A 21,436-nucleotide genomic window follows, 5' to 3' on the forward strand; every position below is an offset into this window, starting at 1 on the left:
ACTGTCCAGTAGGGAGGTGGAAACCTGTAGAGTTGAGGCTTCATGTGATGGCCTTTCAATAAAGATGTTGATTTCACATTTCTAGTGTGTGTAGGTGTGATGGAGAGCACTCAGTAACACACACACACAAACACACACACACACACACACACACACACACACACACACACACACACACACACACACACACACACACACACACACACACACACACACACACACACACGTCATTCTGTTGTCATTTGGTTGAATGTACGCATTTCAATATCTTGCCCAGGGTAATCCCATAATGGGTCCTAAACTGAGCTGATGCACTCTGATTGTCTTTATGATGCCTGTCCCTCCATACCTGGTGGAATATTCCATTTCCTTAGCAATAGGGATCTGTATATGTAGATGGTATACTGTATTTAAGGTAGATACTTCTGTTCATTTTGTAATATGATTGTATCTACATTGTAGAGTGTATCATATTCTAATTCATGTGTAGTCTTAAGTTGACTTTGTTGGTAATTAAAGATGGTATGTCCTATAGCCTAAAAAAGGAGTTGATTGCCCTCTGTAGGAGAGAGATCAGGGCTACCAGAGTTCACACTGGCCAAGTATGGAACTATTATTGTGTTTTCTGGTAGATACCTTTTGTACTATTGGCAGTTTTTTCCCACTATTTTCGCTAATTTTTATAATTTTGATATTTGATGCACCTAATAAGCACCAAAGTGCTAAGTGACTCCAGATGTTTTCTTTTCTTTGGTCATACCCATATATCTAACAGTAGGATTTTGTGTTTTGAAATTGCAGGATGTGCATCAACAAATAATATTGGAGCTGACCTAATGAGACTGTCCCAGTTAGTGTTGGCCCAGGTCAGAGCTTGCCCAGTCAAGAGAGATATGACAAAGGTCATTTTAGCTCGGTCCGTAACATACTGAGGCGGCTGGAGCTGAATGTATAGGACGCTCTGGGACAGGAAATTACTGCTTCGGGTTGGGGATCTGTTGAAGCATTCAGGCAGCGGGATTCAGAACTCTGAGGGGGGAGGTTGGCTGCCGTGTGTTGCTGTATCAAGTCTGAGAGTTGGTTGAGAGTAGCAAGCAGATGGTCAATGGTTCCCTGCTTCTTCTGGATCATGTGCTCATGTCAACAAAAGAATTATTTTAGGGAAGTAAACTCTGCTGAGTCAGTCACTGGTTCACCCATCCTGTCAGGAAATGAAAAGGAGGCCTGGCCCAAAGGCAGAGTCGCGGGCATGATTTCACAGTAAGCAATAACTTTAATAACAAACTGCAAAATATCAAGCCATAAGGGACCATACAACAAGGCAGAACAGATACCTAATGCGACAAGGCAAAAGGGTAACCAATTCCTAGGAGCAACTGGTTGAGGCTGGCTGGCTTGATAGGTGAACAAGGGCTTTGGATAAGAGCTTGGTTTAAATAGGCGGCAGATGATGAGTTGGAAGTGTGGCAGATTCTGTTGACTCCTGTTAGCTAGGTGGAGACTGGAAGGTGCCTGACACTTCATTAACGAGATTCTGCAAGGCATGCTACACAGGTAGGTGTTTGTCTGCCTTGACAACATCCTCATCTTCTCCAAGAACCCCAAGGACCATGTCTGTCGCGTCTGTTCATTCCTTCAGCATCTCCTCAAAAACCAACTGTATTGCAAGTTAGAAAAATGCCAGATTCACATCCCAGTCATCTCCTTCCTGGGGTATGTCCTTAGATTTCAAGGCGTAGCCATGGACCCAGACACAGTGCGCACCACTGTTGAATTGACCCAACCGTGCTCCCTTAAGCAGCTACAGCACTTCCTGGGCTTCTCCAACTTCTCCCTCCATCTCATCAGAAACTAGAGCCAAATCACCACAACTCTCACCTTCCTCACCAAGTAGCTACCTTGCAGAAAACCTGGTTTGCTGCTGAGGAGCTCAAGAGAAGCTTCACCACAGCTTCTACTCTCTGCCATCCAACCCCCTCCAGACCTATTGTGGGAGAGGTAGATGCACCGGGGCCATCCTCGCCCAGTGAGGAGAGGGCAGGAGTACACAGTGAGGAGAAGGCAGGATTGTGCCTTCTTCTCGCGCACATTCAATCCTCCACAGTGCCGTTATGGAGTAGGAGATAGGGAGCTACTCCCTAATAAATGGGACATGGAGGAATGGAAATGTTGGTTGATGAGGAACACCAAGCCCTTTCTGATCTGGACTGACCACCAGAACCTCACATCCATACACCAGACCCACCAACTCAAACCACGTCAGGATTGCTGGGCCCTCTTCTTCACCAGCTCCTACCGACCCAGCTCCAAAAATAGTAAAGTGGTTGCCCAGTCATGACAGTTCAACCCAGTTGAAATGGAGGCCGACCCTCAGCCGATCATTCCATCTTCACAACCTTGCCCCAGTTGTCTGGGGCCTTGAGAACCAGATCCACTAAGCCCTACAGCACGAGCCTGCCCAGGCTGACACACGTGAATGTGCCAGTGGCCATGCGCTCTGAGGCACTCCAGTGGGCCCACTCCTCATCCACTCCGGCCATCCAGACTCTGGATTATCTGTGACACTCGTTCTGGTGGCCCACCATGATCACAGATGCACATCACTGTCTGCCTTCAATGTGCCCAGTCCAATTCCTCCAACCAGCAGCCATCTGGACCCGTGCAGCTTGTAACAGTCTCCTGACACCCATGATCCCACTGCTGTGGATTCCTCACAGGTTTAACCACCTCCCAATGGAGCAAAAGTGACGATGACAGTGGTGGACCTGTTCTCCAAGGTAGCCTACATCATTGCCCTCCCCAACCTGAGACAATGGATCTTGTTTTACAATATGTCGATCACCTCCACAGTTTCCCTCAGGACATTTTGTCTGACTGGGGCCGACAGTCAGTCTCCCAATTCTGGAGACCCCTCTGCTCTGTCCTCCACACCTCAGTGAGTTTGTCCACTGTCTATCATCCACAGATCAATGATCAGTCAGAAGGGGCCAATCAGCAAGTGGAGAAGTTTCTGCAATGCTTTGCTGCTTTGAATCTTTGAATTGATGTGGGAGTTCCTGCTGCTGAACAGTTGGTCCAGTGCCACAAGTGCATGTGGAGGTGAGCCAGGGTATCTTTGCTGCACGCTCAGAAACAATGTGCTTTGGCGACAGGTGAGGCCTCTCAAGCCGGGGGAAAATGTCTGGCTGGCATCTAGTTTGAGAGTTAAGAGCTGCAAGTTGGCTCCACATTATGTGGGTCCATTCATAGTTGAGAATGCTACCAATAGAGCCTCCCATTGACTGCACCAACTATTATCAATGAAGATTCGCCCAGTGCTCCATATTTCCCAGTTCAAACCAATGGCTTCTTCTCCCCCTTGCTCCAGTCATGATCCCTTTCGCTCCTCCGTGGACGGGTCCCTGATCTATTCTGTGCAGGTGTGGGGCGGCGTTCAGTACTTCATGGAACATTCTTAGGTTTCAACTCATGACATCCTGGACAAGTCCCTCCATCTGGAATTCCCATAGAGCACAGGATTTTGGTGCCTCCGGATCCATGCCTAGGGAGGGGGCCTGTCACAAGCACAGACTCTGGCACAAAGTCAGGGCACCCTCACACGTCACAATCACACTCATAAGAATGCACATTCCAGCCAATTAGGATTTCTTTGTACCTACTAACTGCCCGTTACACCGCTGGCGTTTAGGGCAGCAATGAAGGTCCTCCACCTCTCTCTGTTCATACCATTGCACACAGGTATGGAAGATTTCATCATTGCTGTGTCCATAACAATTTTTTTTGACCAGCCAAGTGTTTCTCCTTCTGCACTTGGGCCATCACTGAACATGGTGTCAGGGAGACCTTGATGATGGATGCTGCTTTCTTGTGACAGTGGTCCATGTAAATGTGTTCAATGGTGGAGAGGGCTTTGCCTGTGATGGACTGGACTGTATCCACAACTTTCTGTGGCTATTTCTGTTTCTGTGCCTTGGTGCTTCCATACCAAGCTGAGATGCGGCCAGTTTATACTGAGCATATATAGAAGTTTGTCAAAGTGTTTGGTGACACGCTGTAAGGAAAGAGTTAATAGTGATTCCTCCTTAGTACATGCTCAACAAAAATGGAAGTTCGAAGACAAAATAGTGTCAGCTTGGAATGTGGTGATAGTCTGGAGATGTGCACGAGTGCACATCCCCGATTAGATAATGAATTATGTTTTCCTCCCTACAGACCCGTTGTCTCAGTTTTCCTAAATTATGTGTCTCGGCTAAAGGTTGTAAGAGATAAGGAGGTGAAGCTGGTACCACCAATGGATGGATAATTGTGTTATAGTTTTGAAGGAATCTTAAACAGGCATAGAAAGGGCCACTTCCTTAGCACAGGGTGGAGAGTTTTGTCTTAAGTTAGGTTACGACCGATGCTAGGGCTAAGAGCTGGGGAAGATATGTCGTCAGAGACAGAGAGCAAAGGCAGGGTGAAAGGTTGTCAGATCTGTGGCTCCCCTCTAAGACTGGCTTATTAAGTGGATGTTAAGTATGATGTTTTCTGCACTACTTCAGTAATCATTTGTTTTTCTATCCATATTGCATTTACGTTAGTTCCAATAAAGTGATTTTTGTGGTTTTCAATATGTGTGCGGAGATTCCTTTTGTTTGCAAATATGTATGCAAATACCCTGACCTGAAACAGTAAAGAACACATAACAAATTTTAAAATAATTTTTGCTACACACGCTGAATCTAAAAAGACTTCTGAGAAAGTAGGGGCATTGTCATGCTTCACAAACAGGAGAAGAACTGCAGATGCTGGAAATCAAAGCAACACACACACAAAGTGCTGGAGGAACTCAGCAGGCCAGGCAGTCCAAAATGTCGATTGTTGACTCTTTTCCATAGGTGCTGCCTGCCCTGCTGATTTCCTCCAGCAACTTGTGAATGTTGCACTGTCATGTAAAAGCCAGGACCAACAGGCTCCGGGGACATTTTCTTCCACCAGGCCATGAGACCGATTAACTCACACTGATTTCAGTGTGTTTCTATGTTACATTGACTGTTCTATTTATTATAAATTATTACATATTACTATGATAACACATTGCACATTTAGACAGAAACGTAACGTAAATATTTTTACTCCTCATATATGTGAAGGATGTAAGAAATAAAATCGATTCAATTCAATTCAATTCTTTGTAATAGCATTTACGTGATGGCCCTGGTTAGATCTTCTGATATGATAATGCTTCAATCAGATGATTACAGTCGATGTACGGTCAAAAAGTACAGTCAAAAAAGTATGACCGAAACATTGACTGTACTCTTTTTCATAGTTGCTGCCTGGCCTGCTGAGTTCCTCCAACATCTTGTTGTGTACAGCTTTTAGATTCTCAGTTGATGAAATTCCCAGTAAAACTACATTTTGATAACAGAATGGTGGTGACAGGAAGTCTTAATTAAGTAATAAACTAGGTCCTGATTACTGAATAAAATCCAGTTTCCTATTACAATGGATGCACGGTCTAACATAATTAATGAAGTTCCTGAAATCTGGGTGTCTTTGCTGCTGCATTCCATGTCTCTACTTTTGTTGTGACTCCCCGTCAGCATATTAGGCCAATTATTTATTAGTTATTGGCCCTCACTATTCTCTCTCCTACATCACCAGTCCTGAATGTCACTAATCGAGCCCTTAGCGGATTTTGAATTCCTTGGTTCATCCGGCACCTCTGGATGGAGAAAACACTGAATAATGTTGTGGGACGCACTCACCCATGAGTGTTTTATAACGTCAGTGACAGCAGTGGCATATTCATTCAGGTCCACTGATAAGTCCTTGAACATAACCCAGTCCTCTGACTTGAAGCAATCCTGTAGCCATTCCTCTCTACCATGACCAGTTCTTTGTTGTCCTTACTTGTGTGTTGCTCTTTAATCTATGCCTATATACAGGTAGGAGGAGGACAGCCAGATGGTCACATCTCCCAAATAGTGTAGCAGTAGTCGAGTGCATTCGGTCCTCTCGTGCTGCTGGTGATGTCCTGAAGGTAGTAGGGTAAAGATTTCTTCAAGCTAGTCTGACTGAAGTCCCCAGCAAGCATGTGAAAGGCTTCAGTGTAGGCCTAATGCTAAATTCTATCCAAATTTAATCTAAATGCTAGAATCAAGCTCACTTTCTGTTATCATATGATCTTAACAAAATCAAAGATTTTAATTAAATTACTGTAACTCTAGGTTTGGATAGCGGCTTAATCTAGGGATTAATCTAGCCCCCCAGCCCAGCCCCCTTGAGAAATCTTGTTTGTGTGGATGCTGCGTGACATGTTCCCCTGTTACAAATCAGTACCATAAAATAACAAACCGTACACAATACGCGATTAAATGATTGAGCTTTATAATTCTTAATTTAGCTGTCTAATGCATAATGTTGGAGCTCACAGTTTTCCCATCTGTTTGTTCTCCATCGATTTCCCCCCCGGATGTTGACTCCTGACCCCATACCAAGTCCACGCTGTCCAGCAATCTACAACTTCCCTGTTCTGTCATCTTCTCCCTCCATCTTCTGTCGAACAAAAGCATGCGAAACTTTCGCTCGGGCACACGAGAAAGAAAAACATCTCCCCTCATTGATCAGCGCATATTCCAAAACCCCCATTATCTCTAGTTGTAACCCAAACACTGTGCTACAGAGAAACCATCACATTGGCAGGGAAACCTTTCCCAGGCTGTTACATTACAAAAATGACAGATAATGAAATTAAATTAATTTTAGAACTACAAACGTAGAAAGCCACTTGTTATATCAGTTAAGTTAAAGTCTGTACCAAGCCTTATAGGCTCATCAAGCCAGTGCTTATGCCAGTTTCCGTGGCGTGAAACGACTGAGAGTACAAGAGCCCCTGCCCCCCCACCCCCCGGGGAGGACGCCAGTCTATTGCGAGGTTAACCCCAGCATTTTGCCAGTACCCATTTTCAGCTGGGTGGACTGGAGCAGTGGGTGGTTAAGTGCTTTGCTCAAGCACACAACACACTGCCTCGGCTGGGGCTCGAATTCACGACCTTCAGATAAGTCCAACACCTTAACCACTTGGTCACGTGACACACACTTGTTATATCATTAGACCATAAGATTTGGAGCAGAAGTAGGCCATTCAGCCCATCGAGTCAGCTCTGCCATTCAACCATGGGCTGATCCATTGCAAAATAATTATAAACAGGGATACTATTTTACAATGTTTATGTATAGAAATAATGTTCTTATGAATACCAAGACTAATGGTATTAAACTAACTTTCTGATTGTCTAGATCATGGTCTCTTTAGGGGCTTTGCTATTGTTTGCATGGTGGGTGGTGGGGGGCTGATGCTTTTTCTGAAGCAGTGGGGGTGAGGAAGAGGGAGGAGGAGGAGGGTTGATGCTTTGCTGCTGCTTGTGCGTGGGAGGGGAGGGGTGGCTTTGGGGGTTCTACGTTTTCCTGTCATTCATTCTTTGGGGTGTTTCTTCTCTTTTGTGGGAGTCTGTATAGAGTAAGAATTTCAGGATGTATAGTGTATACGTTCTCTGATATTAAATGGAACCTCTGAACCAGTCACTGTTTCTAATTTATTAATCTATTCATTGGTTCTTATTTTATCCTCTACATCTAATGTATTTCTGAAACTAAATTTGAATAGAACTGTCACTGACATTTCCAACATCTTAGAAGCCAATTTACTAGAAAAATTGTCAGTGCAGTTAGTGCTACTGCCAGTCTGGGACGCAAGAGAAATTGTGAAATCAGGTAAAAAGATTTTTAAACAATGGACAGATATGCTAAAATGGCATCTCTGCATATTCCAGGGGAGCCGTAATGAATTATTGCGATTGCTGTATCTTTCGCATGTTGCATATCAGTCATCAAAAGATTTGTAGCCACAGAGCAAGTTGAGGTGATAACAATATGATGCCACTTCATACATATCTGTTGCTGTGTCAGGCATTAGTGTTGTTTGTATTTTGTAATTTCACCACAGGATTATTTTTATCATGATGTATACCAAGTAAAATAGATGCTTATATGATTAACACACACAAGATGTTGTAGGAACTCAACATGCTAGTTAATCTTAGCCCGAAACATCAACTGCTTGTTCTTCTTCATAGATGCTGCTGAGTTTCTCCAGCATACTGCATGTGTTACTCTGAATTTTTGACAGCTGCAGAAACTCTTGTGGTTATATGACTTACGCCTAACACATGGTTGCTGGTGGATCCAATTTTCCGCTTACTTTTCTTGTTTGGATGCATTGCATAATCTGTGAATAAATCAAGACCTCACTGACTGAAACACACAGGCTTCACAATAAATGAGGATGAAACCAGTTTGTTATTTCCCAGAGAGATTATATCTTGTGCAGATTACATTAAGGGTAATGAATGTCTAGTGAATCATGAGGCAGTAATCAAATCAAAAGGTTTTCTTCCAGTATGTAGATTAGTAAATGGTTATGTTTTTAATAGAACATGTCTGCAAAATATTTGAAAAACCTAACCTTGGAAGTATTTCCTGTATGAAGTACATTATAAGTGTACATATGTTTACAGCTGAAAAGGATCTTACTACCACAATTTATTTGTTTGATAGAATGATATATTTAAAAATTTTTGATGACATTTTTGATCTATGACATTACAGAATATAAAGCAACACACACAAAATGCTGAAGGAATTCAGCAGGTCAGGCAGCATCTATTGAAATAAGTTAACAGTACATGTTTCGGACCGAGACCCCTTCTTCAGGATTGGAAAGGAAGGGGGAAGATGCCAGAATAGAAAGGTGCGGAGTGGGGAAGGGGAAGGAGGGTAAGCTGGAAGTGAAGCCAAGTGGATAGGAAAGGTAAAGGGCTGAAGAAGGAATCTGATAGAAGAGGAGAGTGGACCAGAAGAGAAAGGGGAGGAGGTGATAGGCAGGTGGGAAGAGGTAAGTGGTCAGAGTGGGGAAGAGAAGAAGAGCGAAGAGGAAGGGAGTTTCTTTTTCCCTGAAGGAGAAATCGATATTCATGCCATCAGGTTGGAGGAACTCGGACGGAATATAAGGTATTGCTCCTCCACCCTGAGGGTGGCCTCATCTTGACGTGGACCAATATATCGGAATGGCAATGGGAATTAAAATGTTTGGCCACCGGGAAGTTCTGCTTTTGGCGGATGGAGCAGAAGTGCTTGACAAAGCGATCCCCCAATTTACAACTGGTCTCGCCAACGTAGAGAAGGCCATATCTGCAGCACCAGACACAATAAGCGAATATTTAAAGAACATAGCTCCTCAGAAAACATGTTAAGGAACTGGAGCTGAAGCTCAATGATCATATGGGAAAATAAGGGTGATAGGTTGGAGCTACAGGGAGGTAGTTGCACCTAAGTTACATGAGACAGGTACTTGGGTAACTGTCAGGAGAGGAAAAGGAGATGGGCAGAGTACCCCTGAGGCAGTTCCCCTCGATAATAAGAATATCGCTTTGGATACAGTTGAGGGGGATGACCTACCAGGCAGAAGCTGCAGTTACTGGGCCTCTGTTACTGAGTCTGGAGCTGTTGCTCAGAAGGGACAGGGGGAGAAGAGGACTGCAGTAGTGATAGCAAATCCCATAGTTAGAGGAGGAAACAAGATTTGGTGGATGTGAAAGACACCCATCTGGTATTTGCCTCCCAGGTGCCAGGGTCAGGGACATCTCGGATACGGTCCAGAGCATTTTAAATGTGGAGGGTGAGCAGTCAGATGTTTTGGTACATATTGGCATAAATGACATGGGTAGAAAAAGTGAGGTGGTCCTGACAAAAGAATTTAGGGAGTTAGGTAGAAAGCTGAAAAACGGGACATCCAAAGTAGTAATGTCTGGTTGTTGCCTGTAGCACATCAATGAAGGTAAGAATAGGGTGATTTGGCAGATAAATGCATGTCTGAGGAACTGGTGCAGGGAGCAGGGCTTCAGCTTCTAGATCATTGGGTATCTTCTGGGGAAGGTATGACCAATATCCTGATGGGCTGGTTTGTTAGAGCTGTTGGAAAGGGTTTAAATTAATTTGGCAGGGGAATGGGAACTGCAGTGATAAGGCTGAGGATGAGACAGGTGATATACAAATAGATGCAGTGTGGAGTGAGACTGAGGGGAAGGACAGGCAAAATCACAGTCAGTGGGATTAGTTGAAGCCTAACATGGGGCAAAATTGAAATGGGTGATAACTACAGGACTGAAAATGTTATATTTGAATGCATGCCATACACAGAATAAGGGTAGATGATCTTGTAGTGCATTTAGAGATTGGCAGGTAGGGCTTTTGTGGGTATAGGATAGGAAAACTGTAGAATCCTTGTCGGTAGCTTTAAGAAAATGCAAGCGTTTCAATATTTAGGTAGATTAGCAAATCAGATTGTTGCTGGATCCCAAGAGAGAGAATTTGAAGAATGCCTATGAAATGTTTTTATTAGAGCAGCTTGTAGTTGAGCCCACAAGGGGAAAGGCTATTCTAGATTGGGTGTTATGTAATGAACTGGATTTATTAGGGAAATTAAAGTGAAGGAACACTTAGGAAGCAGTGATAATAATATGATAGAATTCACCCTACAATTTGAGAGAGAGAAGCTAAAGTCAAATGTATTAGTAATATGGTGGAGTAAAGGGAATTATAGAGGCATGAGAGAGTTGAATGGAAGGAGACACTGGAAGGGATGATGGCAGAACAGCAATTGTTAGAGTTTCAGGGAGCAATTTAGAAGACACAGGATAAATACATCCAAAAGAAGAAAGGAGTATTCTAAAGGCAGAATGGCACAACCATGGCTGACAAGGGAAGTGAAAGACAACATAAAAGCAAAAGGGAGGACATATAATACAGCAAAAAATTGTGGAAAGTTAGAGGATTAGGAAGCTTTTAGAAGCCAATGGAAGCCAACTAAAAATTCATAAAAATGAGGGAAGAGATGAAATATAAAGGTAAGTTAGCCGATAATATCAAAGAGGATATCAGAAGTATTTTCAGATATATAAAGAATAAAAGAGAGGTAAGATTAAATATTGGACCACTGGAAAATGATGCTGGAGAGATAGTATTAGGGACAAGAAAATGCAGATGAACTGAAAATGTATTTTGCATCAGTCTTCACTGTGGAAGAGTGTCAGGGAGCAGAAGTGTCGGCGTGCAGTTGCTATTACTAGAGAGAAGATGCTTGGGAAACTGAAAGGCCTGAAGGTAGATAAGTCACCTGGGCCAGAGAGACTACACCCCAGGGAAAGGGGTAGCTAAAGAGATTGTGGATGCATTAGTTATGATCTTTCAAGAAACACTAGATTCTAGAATGGTTCTGGAGGACAGGAAAATTGCAAATATCACACCACTCTTCAAGACGGGAGGGAGGCAAAAGAAAGTAAATATTAAGACTTAGCATAACTTCAGTGGTTGGGATTTTGGAGTCGTTTGTTAAGGATGAGGTCTCAGGGTACTTGGAGGCCCATGATAAAATAGGCCTAAGTCAGTATGGTTTCCTTACGGGAAAGTCTTGCTGACATATCTGTTGGAATTCTTTGAGGAAATAACAGCAGGATAGACAAAGGAGAGTCAGTGCATGTTGTGTACTTGGATTTTCAGAAGGCCTTTGACAAGGTGCCACACATGAGGCTGCTTAACAGGAGCCCATGGTGTTGCAGGAAGGATAATGACATGGATCGAGGATTGGCTGATTGGCACGGGCAAAATGTGGGAATAAAGGAAGCCTTTTTTGGGTGGTTGCTGGTGACTAGTAGTGTTCCACCGGAGTCAGTGTTGGGACAGCTTCTTTTTATGTTATATGTATCAAAGTACATACAATATACAATCTTGAGATTCATTCTCTTGTGGGCATACTCAATACACCTATAATAACATAATAACCATAATGGAATCAATGAAAGCCCACAACAACTTGAGTGTTCATCCAGTGTGCAAAAGCCACAAACTGTGCAAATACAAAATGATAGAAAGAAATAATAATAAATATAAAAACTGAGAACTTGAGATGAGGAGTCCTTAACAGCGAGTCCATAGGATGTGGAAACATTTCAATGAAGGGGCAAGTGAAGCTGTGTGGTTATCCCCTCTGATTCAAGAGCCTGATAGTTGAGGGGTAATAACTATTCCTGAACCTGGTGTTGTGAGTCCTGAGGCTCCTGTACCTTCTTCTCGATGGCAGCAGTGAAAAGAAAACATGACCTGGGTGGTGGGTGTCCCTGATGATGAATGCTTCTTTCCTGTAACAATGCTCAATAGTATGGAGGGCTTTACCCATGACAGACTGGGCCATATCCACTACTTTTTGTAGGATTTTCTCTTCAAGGGCATTTGTGTTTCCACAATAGGCAATATACTCTCTGCTGCACATCTATAGATGTTTGACTGAGTTTTAGATGTCACACCAAATCTTTGCAAACTCCTAAGGAAGTAGAGAGATTGTTAATGTCATATTAATGAAGAATGATCGAGTGGATTGATTTCCTTCCACCATAATAAATCAGATACAAATAAGTATGAGCTAAGTGCTATTTCACCAGGATAAAAATATAAGAAACAGGAAGAGAAGCTGGGCATCTTAACCTCATCCCTGCTTCAGTATTAAATAAAATTATGGCACCTTGCCATTTTTCTCCCATATCCTTCATTTCCTTTAATATACAAAATCTACTGATCATTGTTCTCAACATTCTAAATGACTGAGCCACCACAGTCATTTTAAGCAGAAAATTCCAAAGATTTATTACATTCTGGGTGAAGAGAAATCCTAGTCCAGAATGGCTGACACCTTATTTTGAGATTCTGTTCCTGTCAAGCCCCAGAAATATTTTTGTGTTTCAGTAAGATATTACCATTCAAGTTTCATGAACCACTTATTAGACAGACATACTGTCACAGCAAGATTTGGTAGGAGGCAGGGGCACACTGTTCTGGGAAAGAAACACCACCTATAAAGGGCAGCATGGTAGCATAGTGATTTGCACAATGCTTTATAGTACTGGTGACCTGGGTTCAATTCCTGCTGCTGCCTGTAAGGAGTTTGTACGTTCTCCCCATAACCTCACGCGTTTCCCTTGAGTGCTCCGGTTTTCTCCCCCAGTCCAAAGACGTACCGGTTGGTAGAATAATTGGTCATTGAAAATTGTCCCATAATTAGACTAGGGTTAAATTGGGGTTGCTGAGTGGCACATCTCGAAGGGCCGAATCTGTGCTGTATATCAATAAATAAATTCATTCCTATTTACAATAGTGTGGATACTGAAACTCTTCACATCACTTAACATTGCTGGCCTACATCTCAGTATCAGCTTTAACACACCAAAGACTTGTATAAGGTGGAAAATTTCATCAACAGGCGAGCCCAAGTATCACAAATGATGCTACTGACTACAATGCCATTTTGGGCTTGCATTTGGTGGCCTGCTTGTTTTATTTTACAGAAGGCTTTACAATATTATATTTTCCTTGTGGAAGGATCATGCTAATCTTGTATTATTCCATTTTAAAAATGCTGTGGTTGTGTGGCATTGTTTGTTGAATTGACTAATGATTTGGTCCTAAATATATGCTTTCCGTAATAGTCACAGCATATTATAGTAAGACCAGTCAGTGCAGTGTATCCTAACTGCACATCACTTGCCACTATTTCAAATAATAAGTTCTGAATAAAGTCTGAGCAGCTTGGTTGCTGATAAATGTGCCAGCCAATCACTGAAATAGTTAAATGTATAACACACACAAAAAAAATCACTAACAAATTTCACAACATATGCAGTGATAAAAACCTGATTCTGATAATGATGCAGAGTCTTAACAAGTCAGGCAGCATCTACAGAGGGAAAGAAACAGTCAATATTTCGACCAAGACCCTTCATCAAGACTGGAGAGGGGGTAGAAGCCAGTTCCCTCGATAATGCTGTCTGACTTGCTGAGTTTCTCCAGCAATTTTTGTGTGTTACTCAAGATTCCAGCATCTGCAGAATTTCTTCTGTCTCTGGTTAAATGCGTTGGCCTGATCACCACACTCATCAGCCGGCGAGTGAAAATTATAATCTTTGTGTGCATGGATCGCAAGGATTATCATCGTACAATCTTTAACCTTCATAAGAATCCGTCGTATAAGTGGAATTTTTGCACCAGAGACACAAAAGCCATTCCATTCCACCATCTCCCGTGGCAACATTTCTAGGCGGTCCGGTTTGATGATCAGCTGAAGCTTAAGAACTTCAGCTAAGGCACGCAGATCCGAGTGAAGGCTCGCAGCAACCCACTGAGATCAGCCAGGGCCGCACAAGAGTAATTGCAGTAAGGCGCCGCCCAGGAGCCAGTTCCGGCAAGTGGGGTCGTCTCCAGGAAGTTGGGAGCTGTTGCTGTGGTAACCCTGTCTGCTGTTGCTGTGGTAACCTTGTCTGCTGTTGACATTACAAAGCTTGTACAGTGTGGTCGCAGAGGAAGCAATCCAAGTGAAATGTCTGGTGAGCGTCATCCAGAAATTGTCAGTAACAAGACGTATTTCTGGAAAAGTTTTATTTTGGCTGAAATGCTAGAGGCTGCATTAAGACCAGTAAGGTGTTCACAGGCGCTTCCTTCAGAAGACCACGAGTTTTAGTCTTGTGTTTTATTTGGTCTTGATAGTGAGTCAATTCTTGCTCGACGAAGCGTATCGCTTAACTATTGAATCCTATTGCCTTAAAAGGTTGTTCATTTATATTTTCTTTCTAGAAAAAATGCGAAATTCCGTTGGGAAATTGTTGAAGAAGAGCAATTTGCCGCTCAATTTCAGGTACAAGAATTAGTGCAAGCACTTTGTGTGTGTTGCACAATAATTAGAACATTTTCATGATATGTTAACCGTATGTAATCACTCCTGAATGGACTACATCTTGTTTTTCTGGTCATCCTCTCACTTTGTACTTCGACAGATTTGAACTCAAAGTGGAAATATCGGCAACATTTTTGTGTTAAGCATGTCAATTGAGTCCAATGTTATTAATAGTTTGAAGATACATATTTCAAAGGGAAGAAACTGGAAAACAATCTTTTTTCTCTTGGCCAACCCAAAAGAAAAATTTTAGGTTTCTCATGAGGCAGGGGCTATAAAGAACAAAAGTTAACTGTTATCTTTTGTAATTAAAGAAAAACATGAGCTGAGATTTTTACTTAGTTTTTCTTTGGTAAGGTGCTCACACATATGTTGTGCTGGCATAATGACATATATCATTCATGTACTTTCTGCATCTAACACAATTACGTAAACAAAAATGCTTAATATTTACAATATTACTCAAATATTACTGAAATATTAAATGCACTGCACTCCACACTGCTTAGTGATAAACTCCAAGTGAATATTGAATGCATCCCCTCTCCCCTCTCCCCCTCTCCCCTCTCCCCCTCTCCCCTCTCCCCCTCTCCCCTCTCCCCCTCTCCCCTCTCCCCCTCTCCCCTCTCCCCCTCTCCTCTCTCCCCTCTCCTCCCCTTCCCTCTCATATATGTATATTTTTTATCACTTTTCTATATAATACAGCTACTATATAGACATCAACAGCATAATAAATTTTACGTTGTCCCATTCAGGCCTAAAGATTTAATCACTGTGGCGAATTTCTTACTGTTGTGAGATAAAGTGTTTCGTAAAAAAGGGGTCACTCTGTTTGTTAAGTGAGACATTATCAAGAGAGGCAGTGAAACAATCTCAGATTTTGGGGTGTCCTCTGTGATGGTTGTATGAGTTGACTCTGGGACTACTGGAAGAGGTTCTGACTGCTTTAGATACTCTTCTTCTCTAGCAATTGCCTCTGCCCCCCTCGACTGATCGATGTGTCATCTTCAGATGACATTAGACACAGTCGCCACTGTATAGGGTAGTGTTCCATTTCCCACTTTTGATCATCTCTGTAGTCACTTGCCATGAAAGTGAAAGTGTGAACCACCTTGTTTGAGGAGCCTTCAATTTGCCTCAGCTGTTTATCCTGCATACTCCTTGTGAGATTGAGTTTGAGAAGATCCAAGAGATGGCCCAGGAACAGCTCTATTGTAATATGCAAAGAGGAAATTGGTGAGCATCTGATTCTGTGTCACCGTAGTGTGTTCTGCTGATATTGCTTGCACTGTGTTCTTTAGACTCTGAACAAACCATTCTCCAAGCCATTTGCAACTGGGTGGTATGGTGCAGATGTAATATAGAAACACAGAAAATCTACAGCACAATACAGCCCCTTGTATTGTGCCGAACATGTCCCTACCTTAGAAATTACTAGGCTTACACATAGCCCTCTATTTTTCTAAGCTCCACGTACCTATCCAAAAGTCTCTTAAAAGACCCTATCGTATCTGCCTCCACCACCGTTGCTGGCAGCCTATTCCACGTACTCACCACTCTCTGCATAAAAAACATCACCTTGACATCTCCCTCTGTACCTACTCCCCAGCACCTTAAACCTGTGTCCTCTTGTGGCAACCATTTCAGCCCTGGGAAAAAGCCTCTGACTATCCACACGATCAATGCCTCTCATCATCTTATACACCTCTATCAGGTCACTTCTCATCCTCTGTCGCTCCAAGGAGAAAAGGCCGAGTTCACTCAACCTATTCTCATAAGGCATGCTCCTCAATCCAGGCAACATCCTTGTAAATCTCCTCTGCACCCTCTCAATGCTTTCCACATCTTTCCTGTAGTGAGGTGACCAGAACTGAACACAATACTCCAAGTGGGGTCTGACCAGGGTCCTGTATAGCTGCAACATTACCTCTCAGCTCCTAATTCAATTCCACGATTGATGAAGGCCAATACACCATATGCCTTCTTAACCACAGAGTCAACCTACACAGCTGCTTTGAGCGTCCTATGGACTCGGACCCCAAGATCCCTCTGATCCTCCACACTGCCAAGAGTCTTACCATTAATACTATATTCTGCCATCATATTTGACCTACCAAATTGAACCACTTCATACTTATCTGGGTTGAACTCCATCTGTCACTTCTCAGCCAAGTTTTGCATCCTATCAATGTCCTGCTGTAGCCTCTAACAGCCCTCCACACTATCCACAGCACCCCCAACTTTTCTGTCATATTCCGTTCATTTTCAGGAATGACTGAAACTGATCCTCAGCAGACTGTTGTTCATTGTCACTGACTAAGTGTTCTGGAACACCAGTCCTTGACAAGAGGCTTCTTGCACATCAGTAGTGTGTGGGGCTGTAGTGGAGACTACTGGGAACACTTCTGGCCACTATGACCAAGAGATTTGTGCTCATGAATGGTTCAGCAAAATTCACATGCATACTCTGCCAGGAGACTGCAGAGGCCATTCCCACGGATGGAGAGGTGCTGCTCTTGGCGTTTCCCTGACGTGTTGGCATTCTGAACAGTGCAGGCAAGCTACTCAATCTGCTGATCTATCTCACGCCACCAGACAAAGCTTCGAGCCAAGGCATTCATTTTCACCATGCCGAGACGGCTGGCTTGTAGCTCTTCCAACACTTTAGCTCTCAGCAACTCTCAATCCCCATATAAGGCAACCTCCATCAAAGGCAAGTTCATCCCAGCACTGGTAAAAATGAGGGAACTGGAACTTTTGCTGCACATTCCAGCCAGTTTGTGTGCCCATACAGACCTGAGACAGTGTGGGGTCTTTTCTGCTTTCCCTTTGGATCATCGCTGCTGTAATAAGAAAACTTTTGATTTGCGATAGGGAAAATACATCAAGAGCAGTGTTCTTTTTTGTAAATTGTTCAGGTGTTTCTTTTTCCAAGGGCAAATGGAACAATCTATCAGCATTTCTATGATTAATTGTCCTCTTGAAATTGTGTCCCTGCATTTGTGCTGCTGCTGTTAGTGAAACACCCTTCTGTGGATTGAAAATGGATACTGGTGGTTGATGATTGGTAATGAGGGTAAACTCTCTGCCATACAGGTACTGGTTGAAATGTTTTAATCCCAAAACCAGACAGAAGGCCACTCTGTCAACCTGTGTAAAATTTTTCTCTGCAGTGGTAAGGGTATATGCTATAGGATGTAAACTTCCATAACTCATAATATGTGACATGACTGCACCTATAGCTTAAGGCGGGGCATCACAGGCAAGCTTCACTGGATGATAAAGATCATAATATGTGCATACAGTGTCTGATATCACCATTTCCTTTTGGAAAGCCACCTCACACTGCTTTGTCCATTGCAATTTCTTCCTGATCTGTGGTAATGAGATCAGAGGATGGAGCACAGTAGCCAAGTTTGGCAGGGACCTGTTATTACTTACTTAATTACTGCCCATTTCTTACTGCTTGTGTTTAGGGCAGCAACAAAGGTCCTCCATCTTTGCCTGTCCTTGGCTGTACCATCACACACAGATATAGAAGGAGTCCTCTTTGCTGTTTCTGTAACAATTTTTTTGACCAGTCAGAGTTTGTTAGCCCTGAGGTGAACCCCTGAACCTGGAGGACCAATGGATCACGCTTAGTCTGGCCTCTGCCCTTTGCCCTGTTTGGCCCCGAGCCAAAGCACAAGGCCATGACTCCAGTCAGCATAGCTCTATGGGTCATTGAGACATGCAAGTCTCCAAACCCTACAACGAGGTTGTGGTCCCCTTTGAGGAGGAACCTGAAATAGTAATTGACAAATTCTAAAGCAGATCTCAATTCTGACAAGTCTTTTGGCCTTGGGGCATCCATCACTGCTTGAATTTTCTCAGCACACTTGTGTAATCCGTGTATATCAATGGTGTGACTTCAGTAAATGAAGCTTGGTTTAAAACATTCACACTTGTCGCGTCGTGCTCTGAGCCCATAATCTTCTAATTTTTTTAACACAGTTGTGAGATTTTGGAGATGTCCCTTGACATCCTCATCATTACTGGTAATGATGTCATCCAGGTAACACTGAGTGCCTGGGCAGCCTTGCAGCATCTGTCCCATACCTATCTGCTCAAGTGCAGATGCAGGTGCTACTCTAAAAATAAGCCTATTATGGCAATAGAGCCCTCTGTGAGTATTTATGCTGAGAAATGCTTTAGACTCTTCTTCCATCTCCATCTGTAGGTAGGCCTCAGCTAAATCGACTTTGCCAAAGTGTTTTCCTCCAGAAAGGTTTAGAAAGATATCCTCCAAACTGGGCAGAGGGTATCGATCAGCTTTCAGTACTGGGTTGATGGTGACCTTAAAATCACCCCAGATCCTGATAGACCCATCCGTCTTTCTACTGGAACCACTGGCATTGTCCATGGGATCTACTCAATCTTGGAAAGAATTCCTTCAGCCTCCATGAGATCTAGCTCACTGGCTACTTTATTACAGATGGGATAAGGAATCTGATAGGCTTTGGAAAACTTGGGTGTGACACTTTCATGTGACAGTATTTTACCTTTGATATGTGTGAATCAGTGCCATCCCTGAACACTGCTGTGGCATCATCCAGTACCTTTCTTAATTTGCTTTCAGTTGACTCTTGCAGGTGATGTGGCAAGCAAATGGTGGATGGATCTCCGATTAAATTGTATTTGTCTCAACCAATCATGACCCCACAAAGCTGGCTCTCCTGTTTTTACCACATACAAGCCCAGAGTGGCTTGTTGGTTTTTCCATTTCACTGTTATGAATGTCATTCCCACAGGAGTTTCATTTTCTCCAGTATAAGTTCTTAAGTTGAATATCTTTAGGCTTCAGTTCAGTATCTTTAAAATGCCATTCAAACTCATTTTGTGAAATGACTGAATCAGCCTAACTAGTGTCCAATTCCATTTTAATTAATTTTCTGTTCACTTCTGGTGTAAGCTATATTGCTTGCCTCTTTTTAGTTTTCACATAGTAAATCTCAAGGCTATACAGTCTTGTGTCACTCTCACCATTATCAAAATTTTCATCAACAGCATGCAAGTAAGTGCTCTTTTTGAAACTGCGGCTTAACCTTATAGCTTTTTCTCTTCCCTGTACAGTCCGGCATGCTCTTTGCATGTGTCCTACTTGGTTGCGTTTTCTGCCCTTGCCACAACGGTAACACAATTTGTTCAACCGAGCATGTTTCTGTTTAGACATTGCAAGTTTGTTCACACTCACTTTTATTCCTGACTGCAACTCAGTTGGATCTCTGTCTGCGGTTTTTGTTGATACATTCCATTGCTATTTTAACTACACTTTTAAATGTAAGTTGTGCTTCAGTTTTTAAATTCTAAACACACTCTCAGTGCATCATTAAGCCAACATTAAACTGAAAATTCTCAGGCAATCTCTTCAATTCAATTAGATGAAGGCATTGAAAATAACATCAGCAAATTTGCTGATGATACTAAGCTGGGTGGCAGTGTGACATGTGATGAGGATGTTAGGAGAATTCAGGGTGACTTGGATAGGCTGGGTGAGTGGGCAGATACTTGGCAGATGATGTTTAATGTGAATAAGTGTGAGGTTATCCACTTTGGGAGTAAGAACAGGAAGGCAGATTATTATCTGAACGGTGTAGAGTTAGGTAAGGGAGAAATACAAAGAGATCTAGGAGTCCTTGTTCATCAGTCACTGAAGGTGAATGAGCAAGTGCAGCAGGCAGTGAAGAAGGCTAATGGAATGTTGGCCTTTATTACAAAGGGAATTGAGTACAAGAGCAAGGAAATCCTCTTGCATTTGTACAGAGCCCTGGTGAGACCACACCTGGAGTAATGTGTACAGTTTTGGTCTCCAGGGTTAAGGAAGGACATCCTGGCTGTAGAGGAAGTGCAGCGTAGATTCACGAGGATAATTCCTGGGATGTCCGGACTGTCTTACGCAGAGAGGTTAGAGAGACTGGGCTTGTACACGCTGGAATTAAGGAGATTGAGAGGGGATCTGATTGCAACATATAAGATTATTAAGGGATTGGACAAGATAGAGGCAGGAAATATGTTCCAGATGCTGGGAGAGTCCAGTACCAGAGGGCATGGTTTGAGAATAAGGGGTAGGTCATTTAGGACAGAGTTAAGGAAAAACTTCTTCTCCCATAGAGTTGTGGGGGTCGGGAATGCACTGCCTCGGAAGGCAGTGGAGGCCAACTCTCTGGATGCTTTCAAGAAGGAGCTAGATAGGTATCTTATGGATAGGGGAATCAAGAGATATGGGGACAAGGCAGGAACTGAGTATTGATAGTAGATGATCAGCCATGATCTCAAAATGGCAGTGCAGGCTCGAAGGGCCGAATGGTCTACTTCTGCACCTATTGTCTATTGTCTATAATTCAGCCACATAAACTGAAATGGACACCCCTTCTTTTTGATTCCGCTTATGCATGCTAAAGCATTCTGCATTCAGCAATGATTTCACTTCTAAGTGTTCCTGCATTACTTTCACAATATCAGCAAAGGTAATTTTGGCTGGTTTCGTTGGGGCAGTTAAACTTTTTTTAAATATGCTTTTCCACCCATTGCACTCATCAATACCGGCAGTCATTTATCAAGGGTTATTTCCTTTGC

General features: G+C 42.9%; 1 protein-coding gene and 1 long non-coding RNA gene across 3 annotated transcripts in view; one reads left to right on the top strand and one right to left on the bottom strand.

Annotated features, from left to right (window-relative positions):
- Positions 1-21,436, bottom strand: part of LOC140724989 (uncharacterized) — a 60,984-nt gene that overhangs the window by 32,001 nt on the left and 7,547 nt on the right. The window lies entirely within an intron of this gene.
- The window catches only part of LOC140724980 (uncharacterized), a 71,747-nt gene continuing 64,719 nt past the window's right edge, over positions 14,409-21,436 (top strand). The window contains exons 1-2 of one of the 2 annotated variants that reach the window (XM_073039865.1): positions 14,409-14,474; positions 14,722-14,782. In XM_073039865.1, coding sequence (XP_072895966.1) covers positions 14,468-14,474; positions 14,722-14,782 — 68 coding nt within the window. In that variant the 5' untranslated portion in view covers positions 14,409-14,467. The other variant, XM_073039874.1, reaches the window with a different exon arrangement.

The sequence above is a fragment of the Hemitrygon akajei genome, chromosome 1 (genome assembly GCF_048418815.1).
Source record: "Hemitrygon akajei chromosome 1, sHemAka1.3, whole genome shotgun sequence".
NCBI classification, from domain to species: Eukaryota; Metazoa; Chordata; class Chondrichthyes; order Myliobatiformes; family Dasyatidae; genus Hemitrygon; species Hemitrygon akajei.